This window comes from Heptranchias perlo, chromosome 9 (genome assembly GCF_035084215.1).
Source record: "Heptranchias perlo isolate sHepPer1 chromosome 9, sHepPer1.hap1, whole genome shotgun sequence".
In the NCBI taxonomy this organism is placed as follows: Eukaryota; Metazoa; Chordata; class Chondrichthyes; order Hexanchiformes; family Hexanchidae; genus Heptranchias; species Heptranchias perlo.
Window position 1 is genome coordinate 59,627,380 of NC_090333.1, and position 24,064 is coordinate 59,651,443.

Here is a 24,064-nt window from a genome sequence, read left to right on the forward strand (position 1 = left end):
GGGGGCTTAACTACATCTGACCATGCAATACTTGACTTGGGTATGCTTGATGCTGATTCTGGATATCTGAAATGGAAAGTGCTCCATTGCTGAGCACTGATGAAATGGAAAATGTGTTCCCAATTCCCAGCACTGATATCTCTCACTTTGATGAGCACAAAAAGGTTAAAAATAATGGATTTGCAAGCAAAAAGCTAAATTAAAATGGTAGATTTTCCCAGTTGAACAAAATGGTTCAATTAGCTTCTAAACCATTTCAACCTGCCTGTCTCTGTTTCCAATTCCCTATTAGGTAAGCAGTTAGAAAGGATGCAGTGTATTGCACCTCATTAAATTATACGAATGTTATACATTATTACTACAACTGATCTCTGGGCAGCTCGACCTACACAATTAAATTCTACACAGTTGCCAGCGGTATACAATGCTACTGGAGCAGTAAAAGCAAACACAGGACACACTTACTCAATATTTGAAATGAAACTTTAATTATTTGGTTACAATTAAAAAAAACTGGCCTATAGTTAGGAAGTTAAGCATAAACATTTTAAAAACTCCTTCATACACGGCATGAAAAATATATGCACTTTTAAGCTCTATATCTTCCAAACATATCTTTTCAAGAGGTAGAATCTTGACAATACATTTCTGCTGGCCCACATATACTGTTAAAATGTACAACCATCATTTTAAACAGCACACAAGTTACAATTTGAGAAAGTATACTATAAACAAACTCTCCACAATGATTCCTTTGACAGCTGCAATTATATTAAAAATAGTTTTTAATATATTGAAAACACTACAAACAAGATTTAGCTTGAGTTCATTTACAAAATATTTCTTTAAAACACTTAGATATTTTTTAAAAATCAAAGGCTTTGCCCTACACATCCTGACTTACCATCTGGTTGGTTTGAAACACCAGTTTAATGGATTTTTCTTAAGTATCTTTACAAATAGCTGCGTCTCTATCAATTAAAGTCATTTATTTCTGAATATGGACATTTCATTTATAAGCCTTCTACTATTGAAAAAATTTTACAATCCTGTCAAAAACAACTTTCATATTGTGAATTATACAGTTCAAAAAGGGAGGATTAAAGTTACTTTTGAATTATATTGCCATTACCTGAATGGTGCTTTTAGTAAAGCACTGAAACTAATACATTAGAACATCTGGGATGAACAGGGCAAGCACAATACTTTTACTTAGGATACCAAATATGTAACTTTCAAAGTGAAAAATAATTAAAATTTTATAAAACTGGCCTTGGAACAAAAAATAAATCTAAGTTGACTTTGCATACAAGTGTCAAATTTCACACCTTACATTAAAACTCACAGCAGTACATTTACATTTGTTTTAAGTGATTTTTATATTAGAAATGCACAGTTCAAAACAGTACCAGGTCTTATCCTTTAAAGTAGGAGTTGTAAAATCAGCTTATTTCAATAAAAACTGTAAATAACTGTCTTGTAATTACATTAGAAATTTGTTTAATATGTAATATTTTGTGTTCTTATTCTGGTGCTCTCCTAAAAATATTCGAATAGAATAAGCCTTCACTGTAATTTCTGACCATCTAATTTGGGATCATTGTTTATGTCTCCCAGATTTAATTTTCTTTCCTACTTTAAACCCCATCCTTCCTTCCATTCCAGTGCCTCTCATCACTGGGTTTCCCTTACATGCCTGAAGATTGCAGCGGTTTGGACAATGGACTTCCTCACAGCCACCATTAATGCTTCTGTAAGCTGATCACAGCACTTCTCCAGGCACAAGATAGAGCACATTGTTGACACTCGATGCTCCGTTAAGCAACTTGGCCAGAACTGGTGACAATCACCCAATATGGGCGCAGGGAAGGGCAGGTGACGGCTGAAACTGGAACTCAAACTTGCATCTCCTGGAGTTGAGAAACTAAGTCTCCACTGCTACAGCTACTGGGTTGCTATTTACGGCTGTGGAAGAGGTATAGAACCATCTCTCTCTACATGCCCCTTGCTATAATGCACCTTTTAAATGGCTCATTAAGCATAACAAAAGCATTGTAGAGGGTTACCATATGCCCAAAGCTTATCTTTTATTTAGAATGTTCCAGGGTTCTTTATAAGAACCCAAAGTTATAAAGTCTTGCCTTATTTGCAGCTATTCAGCTGCCAGGCATCACTGGTTAGCTCATGTTGGTTAAATTCGCATAAATAATAGTGCAGCAAAAAGATAAGAATTGGTCATTAACTGAAATCTTGTAGTTTAGCAATACTTTTGATTTATCAGCTCCCAATACTGGATGCAAGCTGCAGTCATGAAGGCAGAAAAGTCTTTCTCAAAGTATTGCCAATGCAATGCAGCAATTACTGGCCCTTTACAAATCCTTAAACATTAAGGTTGCCTAGTTTCTAGGCCAGGAAGAATAGTCTTCACTTCAGTTTCCTTGCTTTTTCAGCCACAACATTTTCCATTTTCAGCGAAGTAGTGATGCTTTAGTACTGAACATATTCAGATTGAAGTGACTGCAAAAGAAAAATAACCTCAGCTAAGAACATTTAAATTTACATCGGATGTTATAGGAAAACTTAAAAGCAGCCTATAGTGTTCCAACAAAACCAATGTACTGTACATAAAAACAGACGCAGTCAACTCTTAAGAATAAACATCAAGAATGTTAGTGGCTCTCCTTATTGCTCAGTGAGTAGCTAAACTCATACAGGAAGGTCCAATGTTTTATCCCTGGCGCTGTTAACTCTCAGCCAGGTTAAGTGGTAGGGGTGCTGTAAATCAGCCTTTGTGCCCTGAATGGAATTGTTGGCAGAGTCGGGGTTGGGGGGGGGGGGGGGGGTGAAGAAGAGAATAGTTCCTGCTCCTGAGTCATTCAACATTCTCTGCTGGAGGTGCACATCAATAGATGTTAGATAAGGTTTAGGAAAAGATAGGGCTCTGCTTTGATATCCCCATAGTCAAATAATTGTAAACAATTTTACAACACCAAGTTATAGTCCAACAAATTTATTTTAAATTTCACAAGCCTCCGGAAGCTTGTGAAATTTAAAATAAATTTGTTGGACTATAACTTGGTGTTGTAAAATTGTTTACAATTGTCAACCCCAGTCCATCACCGGCATCTCCACATCATAGTCAAATAACATATTGATACTCAGCATCCAGTCTCACATGGCTGCTTGGGTACTCTGGGGGGCACGTGACAACTGTGGAATCATACCCCAGCAAGGAGTCAATACTTTCAGCAGAGAAGGGGAAAGGAAGAATAATGAGAAGGAGGAGGGGTAAGACAGAATACTAATTAAGTGGATCTTGTTACTTTAGTTACATCTACTAGTTATGTACATCCTTTGTAAATAAATCTAAATATAAGCAACGAGAGCTTCACTGCATCTTCAGTGATTCTAAGCTACGTCGTCATATTCATCAATGATTAAATCTTAAAAGCAACAACTTCCTCTTAAACAGGAACAGTTTTGCTTCGCTTCCTCATTCATTGAATGCAGTTTATCCTCCAAGTATATGCAAATAAACTATTTACAGTCAAAGTCTGATCAAAAATAAGCATTTTTGTCAAGTCTATGGATTATCTATTTCTTGCTGGTATCAGCGCACAGGATTAAAATTGGTTAGTGCCCCGTCTCTGCAAGCTGTTTGCACAAGTGTTAATTTTCTGCAATCACAGGTTCATCAATAGTTGGCTTCTCAAAGGGGTCAAGTTATTCAATTCAACCATTCCCCTTGATTAAAAAGATTGCCTAGGATGTCAAAGACTTTTGTTTGACTGACTGCTATTTCTAAGGTGAAGATGTGAGTCGGGGCAGGGGGCAGGGGGCAGGGGGGTTGGTGGGGAGGGAGGCCATGATTCTTGGTAGTCCCTTTGAAGGACTGAAGGACAAGCTCTGTAGCCAGGAGCTTCTGATTGTGCACTTGCTACCTGCATTCAGTTCACTAAGGCTATCAGGGGTACAAATCTACAAAGGGCTCCATGGTACAGTATAGCTACATAAGTAGCAACCGTTTTTCACTGGTCAATTTTACGTTGAGAATTAGCACAAGAGAAGTCTTTAACATAAAGGAGAATATTAAAGTTTGTAATTATTGCAAGTGTTTCATTTGTATTGGGTGCACTCATTTACAGGTTTTATGTTCAATAAACTTGTCTAGTTTTATAGCCTGAACCATAGCCTGATGGTTATTCTTCTGTCTACCAGTCAAGGACAACATGTGGCAGCACATAATACATCAAGTAAACCTTAGTACAGTTCTTTGTTTGATCTCTGGGTATTGCTAAGCCTATGTAGCTATTGGCCAAGTAAAGTCACAAAAGGTCTGCCCATGGGAGTGTGCAGTGATGCTGAACAGAAGGAATATAGCAAATGCAAAAACCCAAACATGTAACAAAAAGCATGAGAAAAATTACGAAGATAGATAATTAACATTCCTTCTCATTCTCTTACATATAAATGAATTCTACTGAAGTAGTACAATAAGTGGGAAAGTTGAGCCCAACTGGAACCACAGAAATGAGCTAACAGATGACAATGCTTTGTGGAAGTGATAAGATAACTCTACGTTGCTGCCTTGCAGATAGAGCCAACAGAAACTCTTCACCTATTTAGCAGTGAGGTGGTCGTGGAATAAGTAGAATGAGTCTTCACCTGTAGACATTGATCATTGAAACAAATCCTATAACCTATTTAATTAGATATTGTTTGGTAATGGAATTACCCAAGGTCTTACTGCCGAACAAACCAAAAGGCTGCCTCAACTTTCAGCCATTTTTAGTCCTGGAAGCATATTTTTAGTACAGGAAGCAAAGGTTCTACAAAGCAAATAGTAACTTCTATAAAGGAAGTATGCAGGGGAAGGTAACACATGCACACTCTCCAACAATAAATTAGCACAAAAGTTTAGAAAAATCCTCAGAGATGGTCTTAGCATTTATCTGGATGGTTGGACCAGTGACAAGACAGCTATTTCACACTCTGCACAGAGAGTTAGTTATGCAAGTGAGAAAATGAAAAGAACACAGATATGGCCTGACAAAGTTCAAGTTTCAAGTAAACATTACTGAATGAGTGAAAGATTTCATGCCATATTGTAACAGGTGTAATCTATAAAGTAGTGTTGTCCAATATGTTAGCCACTAACCACGTGGCAAATTGGAATCCAGATGTGTTTAATTGCATTTTTGATTAGTAAATAAAAAGAGTAATAGACACCATCATGTGGCATGTGATCTCAATACTCATTCGCATGGCGTATGCATGTGTACTTTTAACCTTTTTGTGCATTTGTTGGTAAAATGGTAAGACAAAAAGCAGAGTGCGCAAGTGTTTTTTGATCATTGTGTGGGATTTACTTTCTTGCTTATTTGCTAAAATGGTGGGTACCACAGGCTTCAGCACCATGGAAACATCAGCAACATTTTATGGAAAAAGGGGCAGTCATCGTGGTCAAAGTGACCATTGGAATAACCGCTCCAGGCCAGCAGAAGAAAGCAACAACCACCAATAGGGAACAGCTCCAACAGGGCACGTCATGGCAAAGAGCAAGCTGTTCTTGTTCTGAAGTTTCTTTCCATCTTAACTGTTGGAATATCCCTCTTGATCTTTTCAATTAGTGCTATTTCAGCAGTCAGCTTATTCAGTGAAAACTGAGACAAAATATCAATTCAGTATCCCTGCCATTTCAGTATCATGAAAAGAAAGACAAGACAAGACAAGCATTTATATAGCGCTCTTCACAACCTCAGGACGTCCCAAAGCACTTTACAGCCAATAAAGTATCATTTCCTGTGAGTTTATCTTGCTCATCCCATAGTAGCCTTATCCTTATCTTAATTCTTGTTTTGTTATTTATCTGCCTATAGAATACTTTATTTCTTTTTATATTTTAATTTCATATTTTCTCTTTGCCTTCCTAATTCTTTTTATCTCTGTCCTAAGCTCATTATATTTGATTTCATCATCCTCCCTTTTATTTTTTATGTACTTTGAATATGCCTTTTTCTTTAGATTCAATTGTATTCTCACCTCTATTTATTCATTGCATCTCATTCTTGGCTAGTTTGTTCTAATTTTTTAGTGGAATATATTTCTCCTTAACTCTACTTTAAATATTATCCACTGTTGTTCTACCTCCTTGTCTGCCAATATTTTTCTCCAGTTTACTTCCATTAGCTCTATTCTCATTCTCTCACAGTTGACTTTTTTTTCCAATCTATCACTTTGTTTTTTGTACTAGCTATCTCTCTCTCAATCATTATCTTAAACCTTGTTATATTGTGATCACTACTCCCTAGATGTTCTCCCACGCTTACTTCTCTTATCTGCTCCAGTTCATTTCCCATTACTAAGTCTAGTAGTGCTTCCTCCCTTGTTGGGCTTCTTGCATATTGAGTCAGAAAGGAGTCTTGTACACACTTAAAAACTCAACCCCTTTGCATTTATTTGGGGGAAATTGAAATCCCCACGATGATTCTGATTCTGCCTACTTATCCCATCCTTTCATAATTATAAAAACTTCTATTATATCGCCCCGTAATCTGCATTGTAATAATGAAAAAGAATAATTTTTCCAAGTCTTTATTTGTATTTGATTTCCTCATATCAGGTTACATCCTAGTGAATCTGCATTGCCCTCTCAATATCCTTTTTATAGTGTGGAACCCAATACTGCACATAGTACTCTGAGGTCTTAAGGTTTTATAAAGGTTCATCATTGCCTCTTGGCTTTTATATTCTATACCTAGAGTTAAAATCTTGAATTCTATTAGCATTTTTATAGCCTTACAAACTCACGGTGCTGCCTGTGAACATGTATCCCCAAATCTCTACTCTTCCATAGCACCAAGAGTATAATTCAGAGTACTTCAGAGTATAATTACTGCTCTTATTTTTTTTAAACCAAAATGCATCACCTCACACTCACTGCCATTGATTTCAACCTGCCATTTTTTAGCCCCTTCCCCATCTGAACATCAATTTGCAGTTTCTTTTGGTGTTCTAAAGAATTACCTATACCTCCCTATTTTGGTATCATGGGCAAATTTCAATACCACTCCCTCTTGGCCGATGTTCAAATCATTGATGTACATAGTGACCTGGAGTTTCCTCTAGGGGTTTTATCAGGAAAATGTGCCCAGAATGCACTGGACACCACGCCAGTTATGCTGAGGTGAAGTCATGCTGAAGTTTCCGCGCAAACTCATTAGCATAAGCCTGAACGTAAAATCTCCCATGAATCAGTGTAATCAAGCAACGGGAACAGGGCGAATGGGCCTCAAGATGCTGGGTGGGATATAAAAGGCAAGGGAAAAAAATGTCCCCTTCAGAGTGAGGCTGTAGATCATAAGAGAGATCATATCTCTCTTCAATTGACTGCTGGTCACAGGTCTTGTGTACTAAGGCAAGATCAATTGACTGAATTTAAACTAATCTTAGACTGAATTTAAACTAATTGTTGCAGCAGGAGAAACAGACCTGGATCAGTGGCTTCAATTGAGTGCTGGTCACTACAGGTCAGATGATTAACGCTGGATTCATGTGACCACGGGTGCCTGTGCATCGGAGTATCTGGGTGCAATGTAATGAGACCACCCCCCCCCGACCGCAAATCGGCGCAATCAGCGGAAACTCGCCTTTCCGACCTGAGGGCATGGCCAGTTTTGTGTGAGGGGAATGCTTCGGGCGAAGGGACTTTTGACCAGTGTAAAAGATCATGGATACTCCAGTATAAAGTGGTTATGGACGTAACTCACTAACGTTTAAAATTCCTTGTTATTTAGGACTATTTCATTTGGTTCCACCCAAATTAAGTTGTTATCTAGACGGAAATCATGTGGAAACCCCAGGCCAGTGAATAGAAGTGGTCCCTCAGAACTGAACCCTGAGGGTCACCACTACCCACTTCCAATCACTCTGAATAATTGTCTTCAACTCCTACTCGAACAGAGGCTGTAATGCATGAAAAGCAAAGTACAAGCATCTTCACAAATTACATTTTCAAAAGCCTAATAAGTTACTAGATAACAAGCATGATAAATTGTGATAACATAACAGCAAGTGGAATTTGTGGAAAAATTTCTGCAGCTCATAATTGTGATAAAGAACAAACTGAGGTGTGAAGCCATAAGCTTTATACACAGGGGAGACCATAGATCACATGTCTACCATGAAGTTGGAGGCTTAAAACAAATGAATAATGCATTGCTTTTATTTGTGGAAAAATGAATGAGGAAGAACAAAGTAATGTAACACAAGAAAACACATGGTCCAGAACATGTACGAAATCCTAACAGTATTACGACTTCCCAGTAATCAACTGCTGGTCACTACTTAATCTGCAGTAATGTTGCACTTAATCTTGGGAACAATATTCCACAGCATCATGAACTGACAAACTGACCACCCTATATTTTATATATTTGTAGTACATATGGAATGATTTGAAGATAGTGATATATTTTTGAAGTTCAGTTTGTCAAACCATTCCAGCTCACATAATTTGAGATATTTGCTTGAAATGGTTAATCCAAGATTTGATTACTGCCGTATAATCACTCTGGCAACCATAGTTCCCTGAAAATGAGTAGCATACATTTTCCTTCAATCAGAACTACATCTGCAGGAGACAGCTCAACACTGTAAAAGGCCAATTTTATGCAAGTTATTTCTTTTTTCTTGAATTGAGTGGGTCTCAGCAAACCTATTTGCATCCAGTTAGTACATTTAGACTGTCATGCTTGATCTTCAATCTGCAAAGACAATTGTCTAAAACAGCTTCTCGAGGCAGAATGTACAACACAAATATCTCAATTAAATTGTGTGTGTATTGCTTGGGTGCCTAACACTACCCTGCAGTTACTCTGTTTAAATGGAGAAAAGTGTAATTTAATTTCTCTCTTATTAAAAACAAGTTCTAAAATACTGTGAAATAAAGCTACAACTGTGATAGTGAGATAGTCAGAAATAATTGAAGCCAAGCAGAATAAATTGTCTAAGAGAAGTAGAACTATTAATCCTTATCCTGAACAGCCCATCACCAATTTTGTCCATTCTCCCAAAGGCATCAACTCCTACCGGGGTGCACTTACATGGATTTCAGAAGTCCTCCATATCTCACTCATGAGTGAGCCTCTCTGATGAGTGTTAGCAAGCTATTTGACTTCAGAGGAATCACAGCTGAGCCCAATTCTGTCCTGACTGATCGCCACACTTCCAGCAGTAGTCACTGGACAATAATCAGGAGTGGAAATTTTGGTCATTTATAGTACCCCTACTGCTGTTTTGGCTGAGATTAGTTAACTCACCACAGTCCTGGGAATTCCAACAAACATATTCCTTATAAAATTTTGATGTAAGCACATTTTTACCCTCAATACAATTATGTTTGATACAGTGAGATTTACCTCAATAAGTGGCAAAAAGATAAACACCCTTTATGACAGCTCTGAAAGCACATGAGCACGTAAACTTACGGGGTGAGAACGGCTTAGGTATCGCATGGTAGCAGGACCGAGGCCACTGTAGGTGGTTCTATAGCTGTAATCATCCTTCGGGCTGGTATAAGAATTGATGGGGACATTGCAAGTAGTGCCACTGTTGCATTTGCTGTGGTAGTTGTTGTTCAGTTCATGGTAATATCTCGCAGGAAGCTGCGAGCTGCTATACAGCTGGTTGGAGGAAAAACCAGGTGTAAAACCTGTCCTAGGCGTTGGTGTCACAGCGCTCTCAGTTTCATCAGGGGCAGCATAGATATTCCCTAGTGAACTGCCTAGCCTGGAGTTTATGGAGAAGCTAAATGGAAAACAGACACAATGGGGAAACAGGACATAATGTACATGGAGAATAAACATGCGATTATGATGAAACAAAAATGCCATGCATATGGAAAAAACTTTGAAATGTACTTTTGCATGCTAAAAAGTGGTCTCATTAAATTTATTCACTAACATTTTAGGCTCTTACAAGTGTAATCAGTAAGATCAATAACTATACATGCAGGTCACTAATACATTATTAAGTATTAAATCTTACCATTTAACTGTCACATTACGACAACTCAATTACTAAAATGCATTTTCTAGAAAAAGTCAATGACAGCCATTCATACATTAATAAGAAACACAGCTTGTCACAGTAAATCCATCTTGTTGTAAGAAAACTGTTGCATCTTGCATGAACATCATTTAAGGGAAAAACAAAGTTTAGAAATTAAAAAACATATCCTATAGATGATTTGGATTTTATTGTTGCAATTTTCCTTAATACTCACAGAAAAGATGCTGAGATTAGTACAGCAAGAGTCCACAAATTGTGAGCTGAACAGCTGAAATGCTGCTACTGGTCACAGAAAAGCCCAGGGCACAATGTTCAAATTGGGGACTACTGACCAAAGCCAAAATCAGGTCAACTGGAGTAAGGGACTGACCAAACAAACAGATTTTACCCAATAAGCTTCAAGCAAAAAATGAAAACCTTAATGAGAGTCTGGAAGCTGACACCGATTACTTTTGTAAACTTGAAAGTTCTCAAAAAGTGAAACTGACATCTAAACTTTACAAAAATAAAGCTTTGCAGATGGATCAATAAATCAATGATTCAGAAACTTCCATGGTGAAACTGCTGTTGACAATGAGAGAAAAAAATTGAACTATACTTTCAGAATTTTACATGTGTTTAATTCTGGAAGTGTATTTCAGTTTTTTATATGCAGTATGTGGGGAGTGGGCAGGGAGAGAAGAGAAAGGGAAAACCAGATCACTGAAAGCCTCTGGAGGGATAGTGGCAATGAGTGATCTTCCCCATCCCATTTGGCCAACTCCCTTGTGACTAGATGATGAACAACAAACAACTTCCTCCCCCTAAAAGAGGTTGTACAAATCTAAGCCTACTTGTGCACAAATTTTGTAATAGAACATGTTTATATAAATCTTGCCCACACAATAACAGTAACCATACTTCAAAAGTAATTTATTGTATGTTAAGTGCTTTGAGATGTTGAGAAGCAATAAGGTGTATAAATATAAAATTTTATCAATATGAATGTTTAAACAGTGGCAGGGGTGATTGAAAAATGTACTGGAAACTATTTGAGCTAAGGTCAGTGCTGGGATTGTAAATTAATCTTCTGGTGCTTTTCTTTATTCCCTTTTAATCCTCAACTGCAGTCTTCCTGGAACTTCCTGTCCTATGGTACCTTGCCAAAGTAGCCTCTACATGTGAGCCTTGATGAGTGCAGGCTGTCAATTTGCCACTTGGACTACTGCAGCTCAACTTAATTATGCCCTCACCTGGTATACACAGAATGACTGGACAGCATCAGTAGCAGGAATTCTGGCTTCTCAATTCCTTCTTCCACCACCCATTCAAGCTTGGGAAACTAAGGTAAAATGTTGTGCCATGTCTGGGTAGAGCACAGAGACCAGGGATTGAACCTGAAATCTTTCTGCTCTATTTGGCTCACCACTGGATGGTGCATAACCCAGTGCTACACCAATATTCCATAGTAACAAATCTTTCAGTAGCTAAAATATTTCTAAAGCATACTTAAAAGAGCAAAGCTGAATGCCATGGAACAAGCATTAATTTTTCAGGTAACAAAAAAAATTCATCTTGAATGGAATGTAAATTTAATTGTATTTAGATAAAGGGAAGACAAAATATTTTTAGTTCCTGTATAATGTACCTAAAAGTTTGAGACTGCATTTTTAAAAATGTAATCTCTATGAACAAAAAACTTCACCTTTTTAGATTACTGTTCATGGGTATGGGGCTTCTGTTAATTCTTCTAGGACTTGCATAATTCATTGAGATCTTTGAAGATTTCAGAGGTGACATTGATCCTTGGCTAGTACTTGAAGAATTGACTCTGTTAAAACATGGCCACAAAATTAAACAGCCTTGAATTACCATAGTAAAGCAATGAGCTGACAATATTTACTGTATGATTCAATGCTGCACTTATTTCCTAAAACTAAACTTAAGGATAACTCACATGATCTTTATCATAATGTAACCATTACAAGAAAACACCAAGTTTTTCCAGTAAGATTGTTATATTAGTTGAATCATATTTTTAAATGTTCCGTCAATGCAGCAGTAAAAGTCATGAAAAGTGAAAGTCAATCTGTTGGAGAAGCATTACATGGAATTTCCAAAATTCTAACTTGAGCTTGAGGCAGACCCACTAGAACTATTAAACTTATAGGAAAAATACAGGTGTTAGCAATTTCAGCAGAACTCAACTCAAGCTTTTAAAAAAAACTTAAGATAATCTCAGTAGAATAGCAAGTTACCAGGATCCCACAGAAGTCACCTCCAACTAACAGACCAGAGATTGGTGGGAAAAGCTAACAAAAAACATTATGAAGAGTAGTAAAAAGGCAATTTGAGCCTCCAATTTACCATGCAGCAAACTCATCATAACTGTACTGGCTGAGAAAGGCAGTGAATGAAGCCAAAACTAGAGATCTTATCCATTCTTCTATTACCTCCTGACTCGACTATTCCGATGCTTTCCCGGCCAGCCTCCCATCTTCCACCCTCCATAAACTTGGATCTCATCCAAAACTCTGCTGCCCATATCCTAACCTGCACCAAATCCCACTCACCCATCGCCCGTGTTCACTGACTTACATCGGCTCCGGGTTTACAAACACCTTGATTTTAAAATTTTCATCCTTGTGCTCAAATCCTTTCATGGCCTCACCTTTCCCTATCTCTATAACGTCCTCCAGCCCTGCAACCCTCCAAGAATTCTGCGTTCCTCCAACTCTGGCCTCTTGGTCATCCCCCATTCCCTTCGCCCCACCATTGATGGCCATGCCTTCAGCTTTATAGGGTCCAAACACTGGAATTACCTCCCTAAATCTCTCCGCCTCTCTCAAGACCTTCCTTAAAACCTGCCTCTTTGACCAAGTTTTTAGTTACCCCTCCTAATAGCTCCTTCTTTGGTTCAATGCCAACTTTTGTCTGATTATGCTCGTGAAGCACCTCGGGACACTTTCTTACGTTAAAAGCGCTATATAAATTCAAGTTGTTGCTGTTGACGTGACCTCACATCACTCTGTCTTCCCCCTTGTGTAGGTTTCAGTAGAATGGATCACATTTGGCCCTTTGCAAACTAAGGGTCAATGCAATACAACAAGCAAACTGTGCACCAAGACCTGGATTGTAGGGAAAGTCTGTGTTCAAGTTGGTGTTCACTTTTTCCTGAAATATAACCTGCAAATATTGCCGAGGTACACATAACCATACACAAAAGGTATCTTTACATAACTTGTAGGAGAAATAGAAATTTAATTAGTTATTTTTGTCCAGTTATAGTGATGCTACTAGTTTATTTACTTTTTTAAAAAAAAGTAATCAGTTGTGCAGTTTCAAACCTTCCCATAATTTATAAGTGGCATCCAAAACCAGCTAATTTTCATATTTATCTGCATCATAATCATTTAAAAATGTATTTAAACTAGAAAAATTACAAATATAAAATACATCTACTTACCTGAACGGTTGTGATGGAGATCGTGAATGAATTTTCACATCATCTAACCTTTAAAATAACAAACATTAATAATAATTAAAATGAGCCATTTTAAATTACATCAGTTGATAAATTTATGTTTAAATCAATGTTTAGAATAATAAACATTCAAAAAATAAAAATCCAGATCTATGTTACAATAGCATTGCTTTGTTCCAATTTTATTCTTACAAACAGGAAATGAGAGCTGCTGCTCATTAGTCTCTGGCAAATCACTTAACTGCATTAGTTTAATCAGCTTTGAAAATACACTAAAAACAATTCTTTGATCACTGTAATGCACGCAGTAGTCACCTTTGAAGAAACATTAGCAAACATGTTAAGGATAGAGAATGACATCACCATTTCCACTTCAATTGTGCTTCTTTATGCAAATAGTAACTTAATTATTTCTAAAAAAAAGTGCAACCCTACTTCAGGGAGCAAGATGAAACAGGCAAAAATGAACTAAAGCTTTTTTTAAAAAAAATAACAAGATGCTCATATCTTTGTGTAGCAGCAGCTGCATATTAACAAAGCCAATGACTATCATTCAATAGTACATGTGCACACACTTTCCCTGGAACAGATGATATTTTTAAGTAACTGCATTTGTTTTAAGTGCCAAATGGTACAGGAAAGTAGCAACCACTTCACCAGGAAGCGGTATCAAAACTTTTAGGAGCATTTATCTAAGTGGTAGAATTATTCATGTTTCTGCCCATCTTAAATTAGATGTTCTTTCTGTTTCTTATTCTTGTGGTCAAAACCCCTGTAATGGTTAATTAGGCTCATAGATCATCATGGTAGCCACTCCTAATATTGAGTACACAACATCATGGACCTGATCATTTATGTGTAAAGCCTCTCCACGGCATCATTCTCATCCACAACACATCCATCAGCGTCTACGTGCACACACAATATCAATCCTACCTTCATTATACTCAAATTGATGTCAAGCCTTTTAAGTACAGTTTTGAATGTACTGTTAGTGATGTCCCTTATTCAAATGTCAATGTTTCATGTGTAAGCATAGACAGAGAGCATCTGCAGGCTATTTGACCATGTAGGGTATCATTGCTGAGCCTAGTGCCGTGCTTTCGTAATAGTGGTGTGCACTTTCCAGCAATGGTCATTAGAGAGCAATCAAAAGTAGGAACCCTTGCCAGCCAGGGGACACTTGGGTCAACTGAAGCACCCCACCTGTTGCCCTGACTGAGATCAGCTAACTCAGCACAGATGAAGGATTCAACCAAAGTCTTTCTAGTCTGTATGGCTCAGTACAACTTAGCACAGACCAGGGATTGAGCCCAATATCTTCTATATGGGTGGTTTTACACTGGTACTTATTTAGTTTGGATCATAAGAGGCATCATTGAGCATCCTCATTTTAACATTGCTAAAACTAGATCCATTGTCCCCAAGATAGAAATGCAGACCCACGAAAATGTAGCTCTTAAGATTCTACTGTCAGGATATGGGGAGATGATTTTAGCTAAGTGAATGTAGGGAGCCAGTGCACTGATGCTACCCACCCATGCCAAGGGTAATGAATTTCTTAAGTATATCAATGACTTCTTGAATATAGATACAATAGGCTGCTACTATTTAAACACCAAACTCCAAAGAGGCAACTTTGTTGATCCCTAGCCATCTGTAGACAAAAGAATTGTTGGGCAAGCAATTAAAGCTAACAATGTGTGGAATGCTAGTTATATTAAGTGGGTTACAGAGAAAAACATATCCATTAACCAGAATGTGTAACTATAAAAAGCAATTCATTCCATCTGTGTCAATCAAGTTGTTCAGATTTTTCCCCTTTTTTTAAAAAAGTGTTTTTTTTAAATATATAGTGTGTTTAAGTGCAAATATAGTAAATCCTGTATATTAGGGACACCTAAGGGATTTGCATCTAGTGTCCTTCATTTGCAGATATCCTTATTTTCAAAATGGTCATTGTATGTACAGTAAACCAGATGAGCCAAATATCCCGGGATTGGCTGTATCTCCTGCAGCGTTCATTCTTTTTTATGCCCTCACCTGGGAGCATGCTTTATTCTGGATGCCTGCCAGTAGGATGTGATTTCAGTTCATTTTCTTGGCTTTCCCAGTTCATTGCCATCCCAGGGTCCTTTTCCATTGATGGAGGGATGTCCTGATCCTGGGATCTGCCACATTGGCAGCCTGCACAGGGTGAGGGGGCTGCTGTAGGGCCGGAGATCCCAGCCAAATTGGGGGGGATTAATGTCTACAGACCCCTCCCTTGGACCCCCTCCCTCCCGCCAATTCTGGTTGGAGGCATTCTTGGAGGTTTGACCACATGACTTCTATAAATGTTATTGCATTTACATTATAAAAGGTTGGGTCTCCTGTAGTTGACTACTTTTGCTCATGTCTTCACGCCAGCAGCTGTTGTGCGACAAGTTCCAAGAACCAGGAGGCCACCCGTGAGCAGGTGAAACAGAGGGTGGGGCAGAGGGGCAACTGAGGGTCCCCTCCTATTTCAGAGATGGAGACCCCGCTCCCCCCACCCCACCCATTGCTGACTCTCCAGCCTCCTCCAGACTGTACTCCATGAGGTTGCGGCTCTCTCCGGATGATGTCACCGAGCCAGAGGCTTCTCCAACAGCCACTGGAGTAGTTTACCCAGCATCCATAGCGGTAGAGAAGCTGCTCTATTCCTGGGATAGAGCTGTGAAAGCATTCAATTCCAGAGATGGAGTCCTTTCTCTGCCGCTTTAAATGCTGGATAAAGAAATCTCCATTTCCCAAAAGCCCCGTTTCTTTCGCCCACTGCGGCCTCACGCTTACCTGTGTGTCCCGCATTTTAAGTTGCAAATGGACTTGGTGCATTGAAAGCTGTCCGTAGTTCGTAATTTGCGAGTGTCTGTGGTTTCAAGATGCAGCTTGTATTTATTACAATGTAAGTTATTTGGGACTGTGAATAAGTATCCGTTTGTTGGAGGTGTCCATTTGTACAGGTTTTACTGTAGTTCAAATCTATTGAGCTTCATTTCATGCATAAAAATTGCATACCAACTAAAATATCAAAATCCTGAAATCATTAACTTTTTTCTGGGGTGGGGAAGGGAAAAAGATAGATGTGTTCTTCGATCAATAACTTAAAAGATCCTGAGTCTTACCTGTGATCATTGCAGCAGATCTTGTTCCCACACACACACACAAAAAAATCTCTGTATATCTAATATGGCTTTAAAGCATCAGTTGTGTGACTGAGAGCTGCACTTTGACTAATAGGCCCCCAAAATTCTGATTCTATTGTGCAACCCTCCCCATAAATCTGAAAAACCATGTACAAATGGCCCTCTGTGGAGACTCAGCTGGGGTGTCTGTGCCCAGCTTGTTATTTGTATCCTGCAGAAGCAATACTTCGAGTAAATATGGTGCCAACCAGGTTTTCTTAAAATGTATTTGTTCCAGAGTGGAAAGAGAAGATCTGTGGGCTACTTTGAACACTGGTTGGCTTTCCTGGTATTAAAGTCACTACCTACAGCTGGAACCTTCAATTCTGTACCCCTTGCAGGGCTGTCTCCTTTTTTGGGTCTACTCTAAAATCTGTTGTAGAGATAACAACCAATATAGTTGGTGATTGAAATAGAAGGCATTTTCTGTCACATTGATCAGACAAAACATTGTTACACAAATCAATGTTCAGATCAGAGGTACGAAAACTCAAGAAAAATAAAGCCAAAAGACAGATCAGGACTATTCCTATTTGAGATCATTGGAAAGGGCATCCAAAAGTACAACATAATTTGTTCCATCAAACCATGTGTTATCTTTTTCTTTTATGCTTTATGCAGAGAATAAGGCTTTTAGTTTCAACATTTATACATAAACAATTTGAAGTATCTTTGTATAGTAATGCTATCAGTCAACTAGTTTACAGCCAACTAAACAGAAAAAACTTAAGGAAGGCTAAATGTAGCATCCCAGGGCCAGAGATTTAAATAAACTAGAGTATGTCAAAGTTCAATTATCTCAAGGAGCTTTGTGTACCAGAATAGAAAGACAAAAAAAAACCTTACAGGGCTATCTGATAGAGTTTCCAAATCTGCAGCATTGCCTCAGTTGTAATTTAAAGGCATCAAAACTTTTGTATCATGCATTGCAAAAACAGTGTAAAAATGCATTTAAAACTAAGAAGGTTAGCTACTTCACTGCTTTTAATTGTGAACTAGAAATATAAAACTTAGATTTAAATTGCAGTAATTCTACAAGTCAGAGCATATTAAAGTTGAAACCATCATACCTAAATCTAGCTATTAGATATTTACAGACAATATTGGTTTGATTAAAGAAACAGTTTTACATTCCACTAATTTTTTTCATATACAAGAATATTGATCACTTCATATTTAACACCAAAATTTATGCTTTTGACAGCATTGAAAAGCTGCTCCAAACTCTACAGGTGAGGTAGCAAGTTAGTTACAAATGGCAACAAGACATTTGGACAAAATGTCTTTAAAATTCTTCCCTAAAAATTCCTCATTTTACTTCCACTTCAAGAATTTTATTGACCGTTCTTTTTTCATCTACAATTCATTAATACATTACCTTAATGCTCCTGTTGTTGCTGATCGTGGTTGTCTCCTACTTTTTAAGGCACGAAGTTTGTCTCCCTGAGTCATATAATTTGTCGTTGCTGGGATTCCATCTTCTGCATAATTGTTCTTTAAAGAAAAAAGAAATATTGGGTGCTGCTTTACATTTTGTGGGAGTAGTTTTAAAAGCAAAAAAACCATAATCTTTTAAGTTAAAGTAAGAAGCTACTGAACGGTGCTGGAAAGGGGTGGGGGGGAAAGAGAAGTAAAGTATGTACCAAACAGATAATTGGAGTACCCCACAAGTCAGTAGGACACTTGACATTTTTATCCTACTAGCTGATCTCTTGTGGCATTGCTCACAGGCAGTCTGGGTTCTGGACTGCAGTTATGATGGAATAACACCAGGGACTGAAGCATGGCATGGGAGAGTGGGGGAAGGCCTTGAAAGAGAAGGCTTGAACGGTTTAACTCTGGGAATAAAAGAATACGAGTATTCCATTCAGCCCCTCGAGCCCATTCTGTCATTCAGTTAGATCATGGCCGGTCTGTACCGCAAATCCTATTTACCTGCCTTTACTTCATTTCCCTTGATGCCCTTACCTAACAAAAATTTATTGATGTCAGTCTTGAAAATTACAATCAACCCAGCATCTACAGCCTTTTGGAGGAAGAGTTCCAGATTTTCACTACCCTTTGTGTGAACAAGTGCTTCATGAGTTCACTCAAGCTTTGATTTTAAAATGATCCCCTCTTGTTCTGGATTTCCCCCAGCAGTATCTGTATTTACCCTATCAAATGATTTTATCATTTTGAAGATCTCTATTAGATCACCCTTCAACTTTCTAAACTCAAGGGAATACAAACCTAGTTTATGCAACCTGTCCTCATCATTTAACCCTTTAAGCCCTAGTATCATTTTGGTAAATCTGCACTTCACCCCTTCCTAGACCAATATATCTTACCTGAGGTGCGTTACCCAAATGGGGTCTGATCAAGGCTGCATACAACAAAAGCATCACTTCTTCACTTTTGCATTCCAACCCCTGGATATGAAGGCCAACATTCCATTAGCCTTTTTGATTACTTTTTGTACCTCTGCACTAGTTTTTAGTGATGTGTTCATGGACACCTAAATCACTTTGCTCCTCCACAGCTCCTAGTCACTCACCAATTTGTCTTTCTCAGATCTAATGCTAATAACCTCACATTGAACTCCATCTACCACAGTTTTGCCCACTCAGTCTTTCTATGTCCCTCTGTAACTTCCTGCTACCATCTACACAACTTACTGTGCCTCTTAACTTAGCGTCAAATGCAAACATGGATGCATAACTCTCTATTCCTTCATCTGAGTCATTAATATAGATGGTGAAAAGCTGAGGCCTCAGTGCAGATCCCTGGGGAACACCACCTGGAAATGCTGAATGATGACAGCTGCTCTGAGAATATTTGCTCCCTGTCCCCAACCAATCAAATTTCCAATCAGAAAGCTGTATGTGGAAACTGGATTTTTTATTGTCCATTCCGAAAATCAGGATGTGTTTATGAATTAAAAAAATATATATGTATGCAACTGCAAGATTGGCCATTCACACAGCAAGCCACATTTTCCTGTTTGCATGCTACATCCTCTGTTCATTCCTGTATTAAACTAAGGGAGGCGACTTTATCATGTAGTCTAGGAGTTGTGTGCACGATATTGGTCAGTTTAAAGATATGAATTACTGTTGTAATTTTTTTGTGCTTGTATTAGAAACCTTATTTTTAGTGTTAGCCCTCTGGCTAGTGACAATACAAGATTATAGTAGATTTTAACTGGTTACTCTTTTTTTAAAAACTGAAAGCCGTTTGCTGACTGATGCTTCTAGATTGGCATTTCTTATTTCGCCCTTCCTGCACCTCGATTGATACATTCCATACCTATTCATTTCGAATTTGTTAGTGTTTTACAAAATTTTTATTTGAGTCAATCAGATCCAAATGTGATGCTTTGAAATGTGACAAATAAATGCTTATACAACCTTGTTTGTTTTAAGATATAGACCAGGGGTGTCTGATGTACGGCCTGTGGCTGCATCCGGCTCACAGAACCACTTTTAGCTGGCCCATGGTCTGCTGTGCTTAGGATTGCAGTATCTCCTGGAACGGGACATGAATCGCCCAGACACTGCTTTTAACAGCCAGAAGAATTCCACCTTTTACATTACATGCCGCAGCAGCAGCCACCTGGCTCCATGACAACACCCTCCCCCGGGCACAGAGGGCCAGCACCTGCTTAGGGGTGACCTGCAACGAAAGGGGAGAGAGACACTGAGCAGGGAGAGGTGAGGGATTGGGTTGGGCTGAACTGGTAGAGAGTGAAGAGAGACTAGTGAAAAGGATATTGAGACCTGGGGCAAGGGGAGAGTGACAGGGGACTGGGGGAGAAACGGACACTGGGGAATAGGGGTTAGGAGATGGTGGCTTGGGGTGGGGGGGGGGGGGGGGAGGGAGGGAGGAAAGAGAGGGAGACTAGGAAATAAGGGTCGCAAGATTGGGGTTCAGGGCTAGGGGAGAGAGACTGGGAAAGGGGGGGAGGTGGGGGTCGCGGTTGGACTCTCAAGGGACAGAGGGAGACTAGGGAAATATTAGTCTGTGCTTGGACGGCACATGCTCCGCCTAGTTTTTCGCGTATTTTGCAGAAGGGTCCTGAAACAGGCACAGGACCTTTTTTTGCATATTTAAATTGAACCTAAACTGATTTTTGATAGCCAAGTGCACCTAAAAACAGTAAGAACCAATATGGCGCTGGCCATGCCACCGGTGCAGGTTAGGTGCAAGTGCGCCCAGAAATTGGCATTCACTACACTCATTTCATGCCCAAAAAACGAGCAAAACACACACCAATTTCTATCTCTGTGTCCAAATACCTTTTGCTGAATGTGGCTCATGCCAAGTGCCAGGATCTCTGATCAGGCCCACCATATAAATTGAGTTTAACACCCCTGATATAGACAAAGCACAAGCAAGAAACAATGAGCATGACAGAAAGCATGAGGTTGACAATGGGAGCTAGACACACCAAGCGGGACACCCCAAGGAAACTAATTTTGAATCAAGGACGGGGACTCACCAAAATTAATGTAAGCAAGTTAACAGCAATGAAGAAAATAATGGCACTAAAGAGTAACAAATCCTCAGGACCAGATGGTTTCCACCCCAGGGTTTTAAAGGAAGTAGGTGAGAACATTGGAAGATTATAGTCAGGACTTCTGCAAAGTTCTCTCGATTCAGGAACTGTTCCTTTAGATTGGAAAATTGCACATGTCACGCCGCTATTTAAGAAAGGTGAGGGGGAAACCAGGGAATTATAGACCAGTTAGCCTATCATCTGTTGTCAGGAAATTACTAGTATATAATTAAGAATAGAGTTTCTGAACACCTTGAAAATTTTCAGCTGATCAGACAGCCAGCATGGATTTGTAAAGGGTAGGTCATACCTGACAAACCTGATTGAATTTTTTCAAGAGGTGACTAAAGTAGTGGGCAGCGGAATGTCTATGGATGTTGTTTATATGGACTTCCAGAAGGCATTAGGTAAAGTCCCTCATATGAGACTGTTAATTCCATGAGCTTCAACTTTAGTTGAGGGCAAATTGTTGACATGGTTAGGAAACTGGCTGAGCGGCAGGAGACAGAGTAGGGATAATAGGCAGATACTCAAGTTGGCAGGATGTGACTAGTGGTGTCCCACAGGGATCTGTGTTGGGGCCTCAACTATTTACTGCATTTATTAACGACTTAGATGACGGGATAGAGAACCATATATCCAAGTTTGCTGATGACACAAAGATAGGCAGCATGTAAGCAGAGTAGATGGAATCATAAAATTACAGTGAGGTATTAATAGATTAAGTGAATGGGCAAACTGTGGCAAATGGATTTCAATGTAGGCAAGTGTGAGGTCATCCACGTTGGACCTGAAAAGGATAGATCAGAGTGCTTTCTAAATGGTGTAAAGCTCAAAACAGCGGAGGGTCCAGAGAGACCTAGGGGTCCATGGACATAGATCATTAAAATGTCATGGACAGGAACAGAAAATAATCAAAAAGGCTAATGGCTAAGGCCTGGTATTCTAGTCTATAAGATTCCATATTCAACCAAGTTCTGGATGAACATTCACCATCAGGCAAAACCAAAGCTGTCCTGTTCAGCTCCCACCAAAACCTCTACCCTTGCTCCAGACTCCTCCCTAGCTGTCTGCTCTGGTTGAATCTGACTGGGTGCAACGTTGGATCTTGTTCTACCCTGAAATGAGCTTCAAACCGCAGATGCTCGCTTATTTCCATCTTTGAATCAGCCATCTCTGCCTTTACCTCATCCCCACTGCAGCCAAAACCCTTTTGTGATCTCCAGGCTCAACTTTTTCAAGGTCCTTATCAGTCAGCATTCTCCCAAACTTCAAGCTACATAAATGCCAACTCAGCCCAAATTCTGCTGTTCACATCCTGGCTGCATAATTCCACTTTCTCCCATCACCCGCCTTCACTGACCTCCACCCACTCCTCATGTTTTGAAATCATTATCATCCTCCTAGTTTTCAAATTCCTTCATGACCTTGCCTCACACTACCTTTGCAACCTCCTCCAGTTCCATGTCCCACCTCATCCTCTGGTCCTCCAATACTAGCTTTCTATGATGATCTCCTCCCTCGATGCAAGAGCCTTCAATCCTTTCCGCTTTACTCAATGGAACTCTTCCTAAACCATTCTGCCCTGCTACTTCCGTCCTCAACTTCAAATGACTCAAAACCTTTGACTACATTTTCAGCCACCTTCCCCAAATCCTCTTCTGCTCAGTGCCCGTTTCTTCTCTCTGAATGCAACTTGGGATGTTGAAGGTACCTAATGAATACAAGTATTTGTTGTAGGTCGGGGTTGTTTAAAATGAAACCAAATGACCATTTCTTATTTATAAAAATTCTTATGATCTCTGAAAACCAAAGTCTGAATTGAACGAAAAGAAAGGAAATTAAAGCCTCTTCTGTGAACTTCCAAGGATGGAAATTTAGAGTGTAAACAATTTTGATCAGAGCGGATGCAAATTTACCATACAAAAACATTTTGACCTGATAATCACAACCAGACATTGAAATGGGGAGAAAGCAAAACCACTTCTTGAGTATAAATACTAAGTGTACAAATTATGCTGCATTTCATTCTTTAACACTCAGTCTAATCACATGTCATAGCTACAGTGACACATCCTCTATTTATACCATGTACGTGGCTCAAACTAGCATGTGATACATGCTTGTTAGCTCATGTGGGTGGAAAACAAAATTCACTCCTTAGACCGCCAGCAGCTTTAAGGCTTTTAAAAATTGATTTCAAGTCACATTGGTGCTGACCCCCGTTACAATAACAATGCTACTCAAATGGCAGGAGTAGCTTTATTCACCTAATATATTAAAAGTCTTACACTGTATGCATGTCCTGTAAGCTTCACACTTACTTCCTACTACACTTCAGTGCATCTTCTGATTCACCATGAGTAATACCACAGGAGATCTACTTGCACTAATAAATACATTTTGAAAACATTTTAAATAACAATTTTAAATAAAAATGCTTAAAGACTACTTCTGCTCTGTCTTGCTTCCCTTTTCCCCACTCCCCAGCAAACTTTTACATTTACCACTTTTAACGTTGCATCATTTCTCACAAATATTTAGTACAAGTTACTTCTTTCTTTATTTTTAATAATTTATTCACATTTCTAGGTTTCTCCCCATTCTATCGTTTGTTTTTAACCTACGACCCTCTTAAATAATCCAATCCCTGATTGTCTGATAAGGCATTCCAGAGGCTGTTATTTTTAAAGCTAATCAAGAAGGCAGTACACCACCACCTTCTCAGGACAACTAGACGTGGACAATAAACGCTGGCCGTGCCAGCTATGCCCACATTCCGATAAT

General features: G+C 39.0%; 1 protein-coding gene across 3 annotated transcripts in view; it reads right to left on the reverse strand.

Moving 5' to 3' along the window:
• Positions 1 to 465: 465 nt before the first annotated feature.
• cdc14ab (cell division cycle 14Ab) overlaps positions 466 to 24,064 on the reverse strand; it is a 128,487-nt gene continuing 104,888 nt past the window's right edge. For 2 of the 3 annotated variants that reach the window (XM_067990585.1, XM_067990586.1), the window contains 5 exons: positions 18,119 to 18,234; positions 13,517 to 13,564; positions 11,756 to 11,881; positions 9,489 to 9,807; positions 466 to 2,517 (listed from right to left, as the gene is read on the reverse strand). In XM_067990585.1, coding sequence (XP_067846686.1) covers positions 2,488 to 2,517; positions 9,489 to 9,807; positions 11,756 to 11,881; positions 13,517 to 13,564; positions 18,119 to 18,234 — 639 coding nt within the window. In that variant the 3' untranslated portion in view covers positions 466 to 2,487. The remainder of the gene's footprint in view (positions 2,518 to 9,488; positions 9,808 to 11,755; positions 11,882 to 13,516; positions 13,565 to 18,118; positions 18,235 to 24,064) is intronic. The other variant, XM_067990587.1, reaches the window with a different exon arrangement.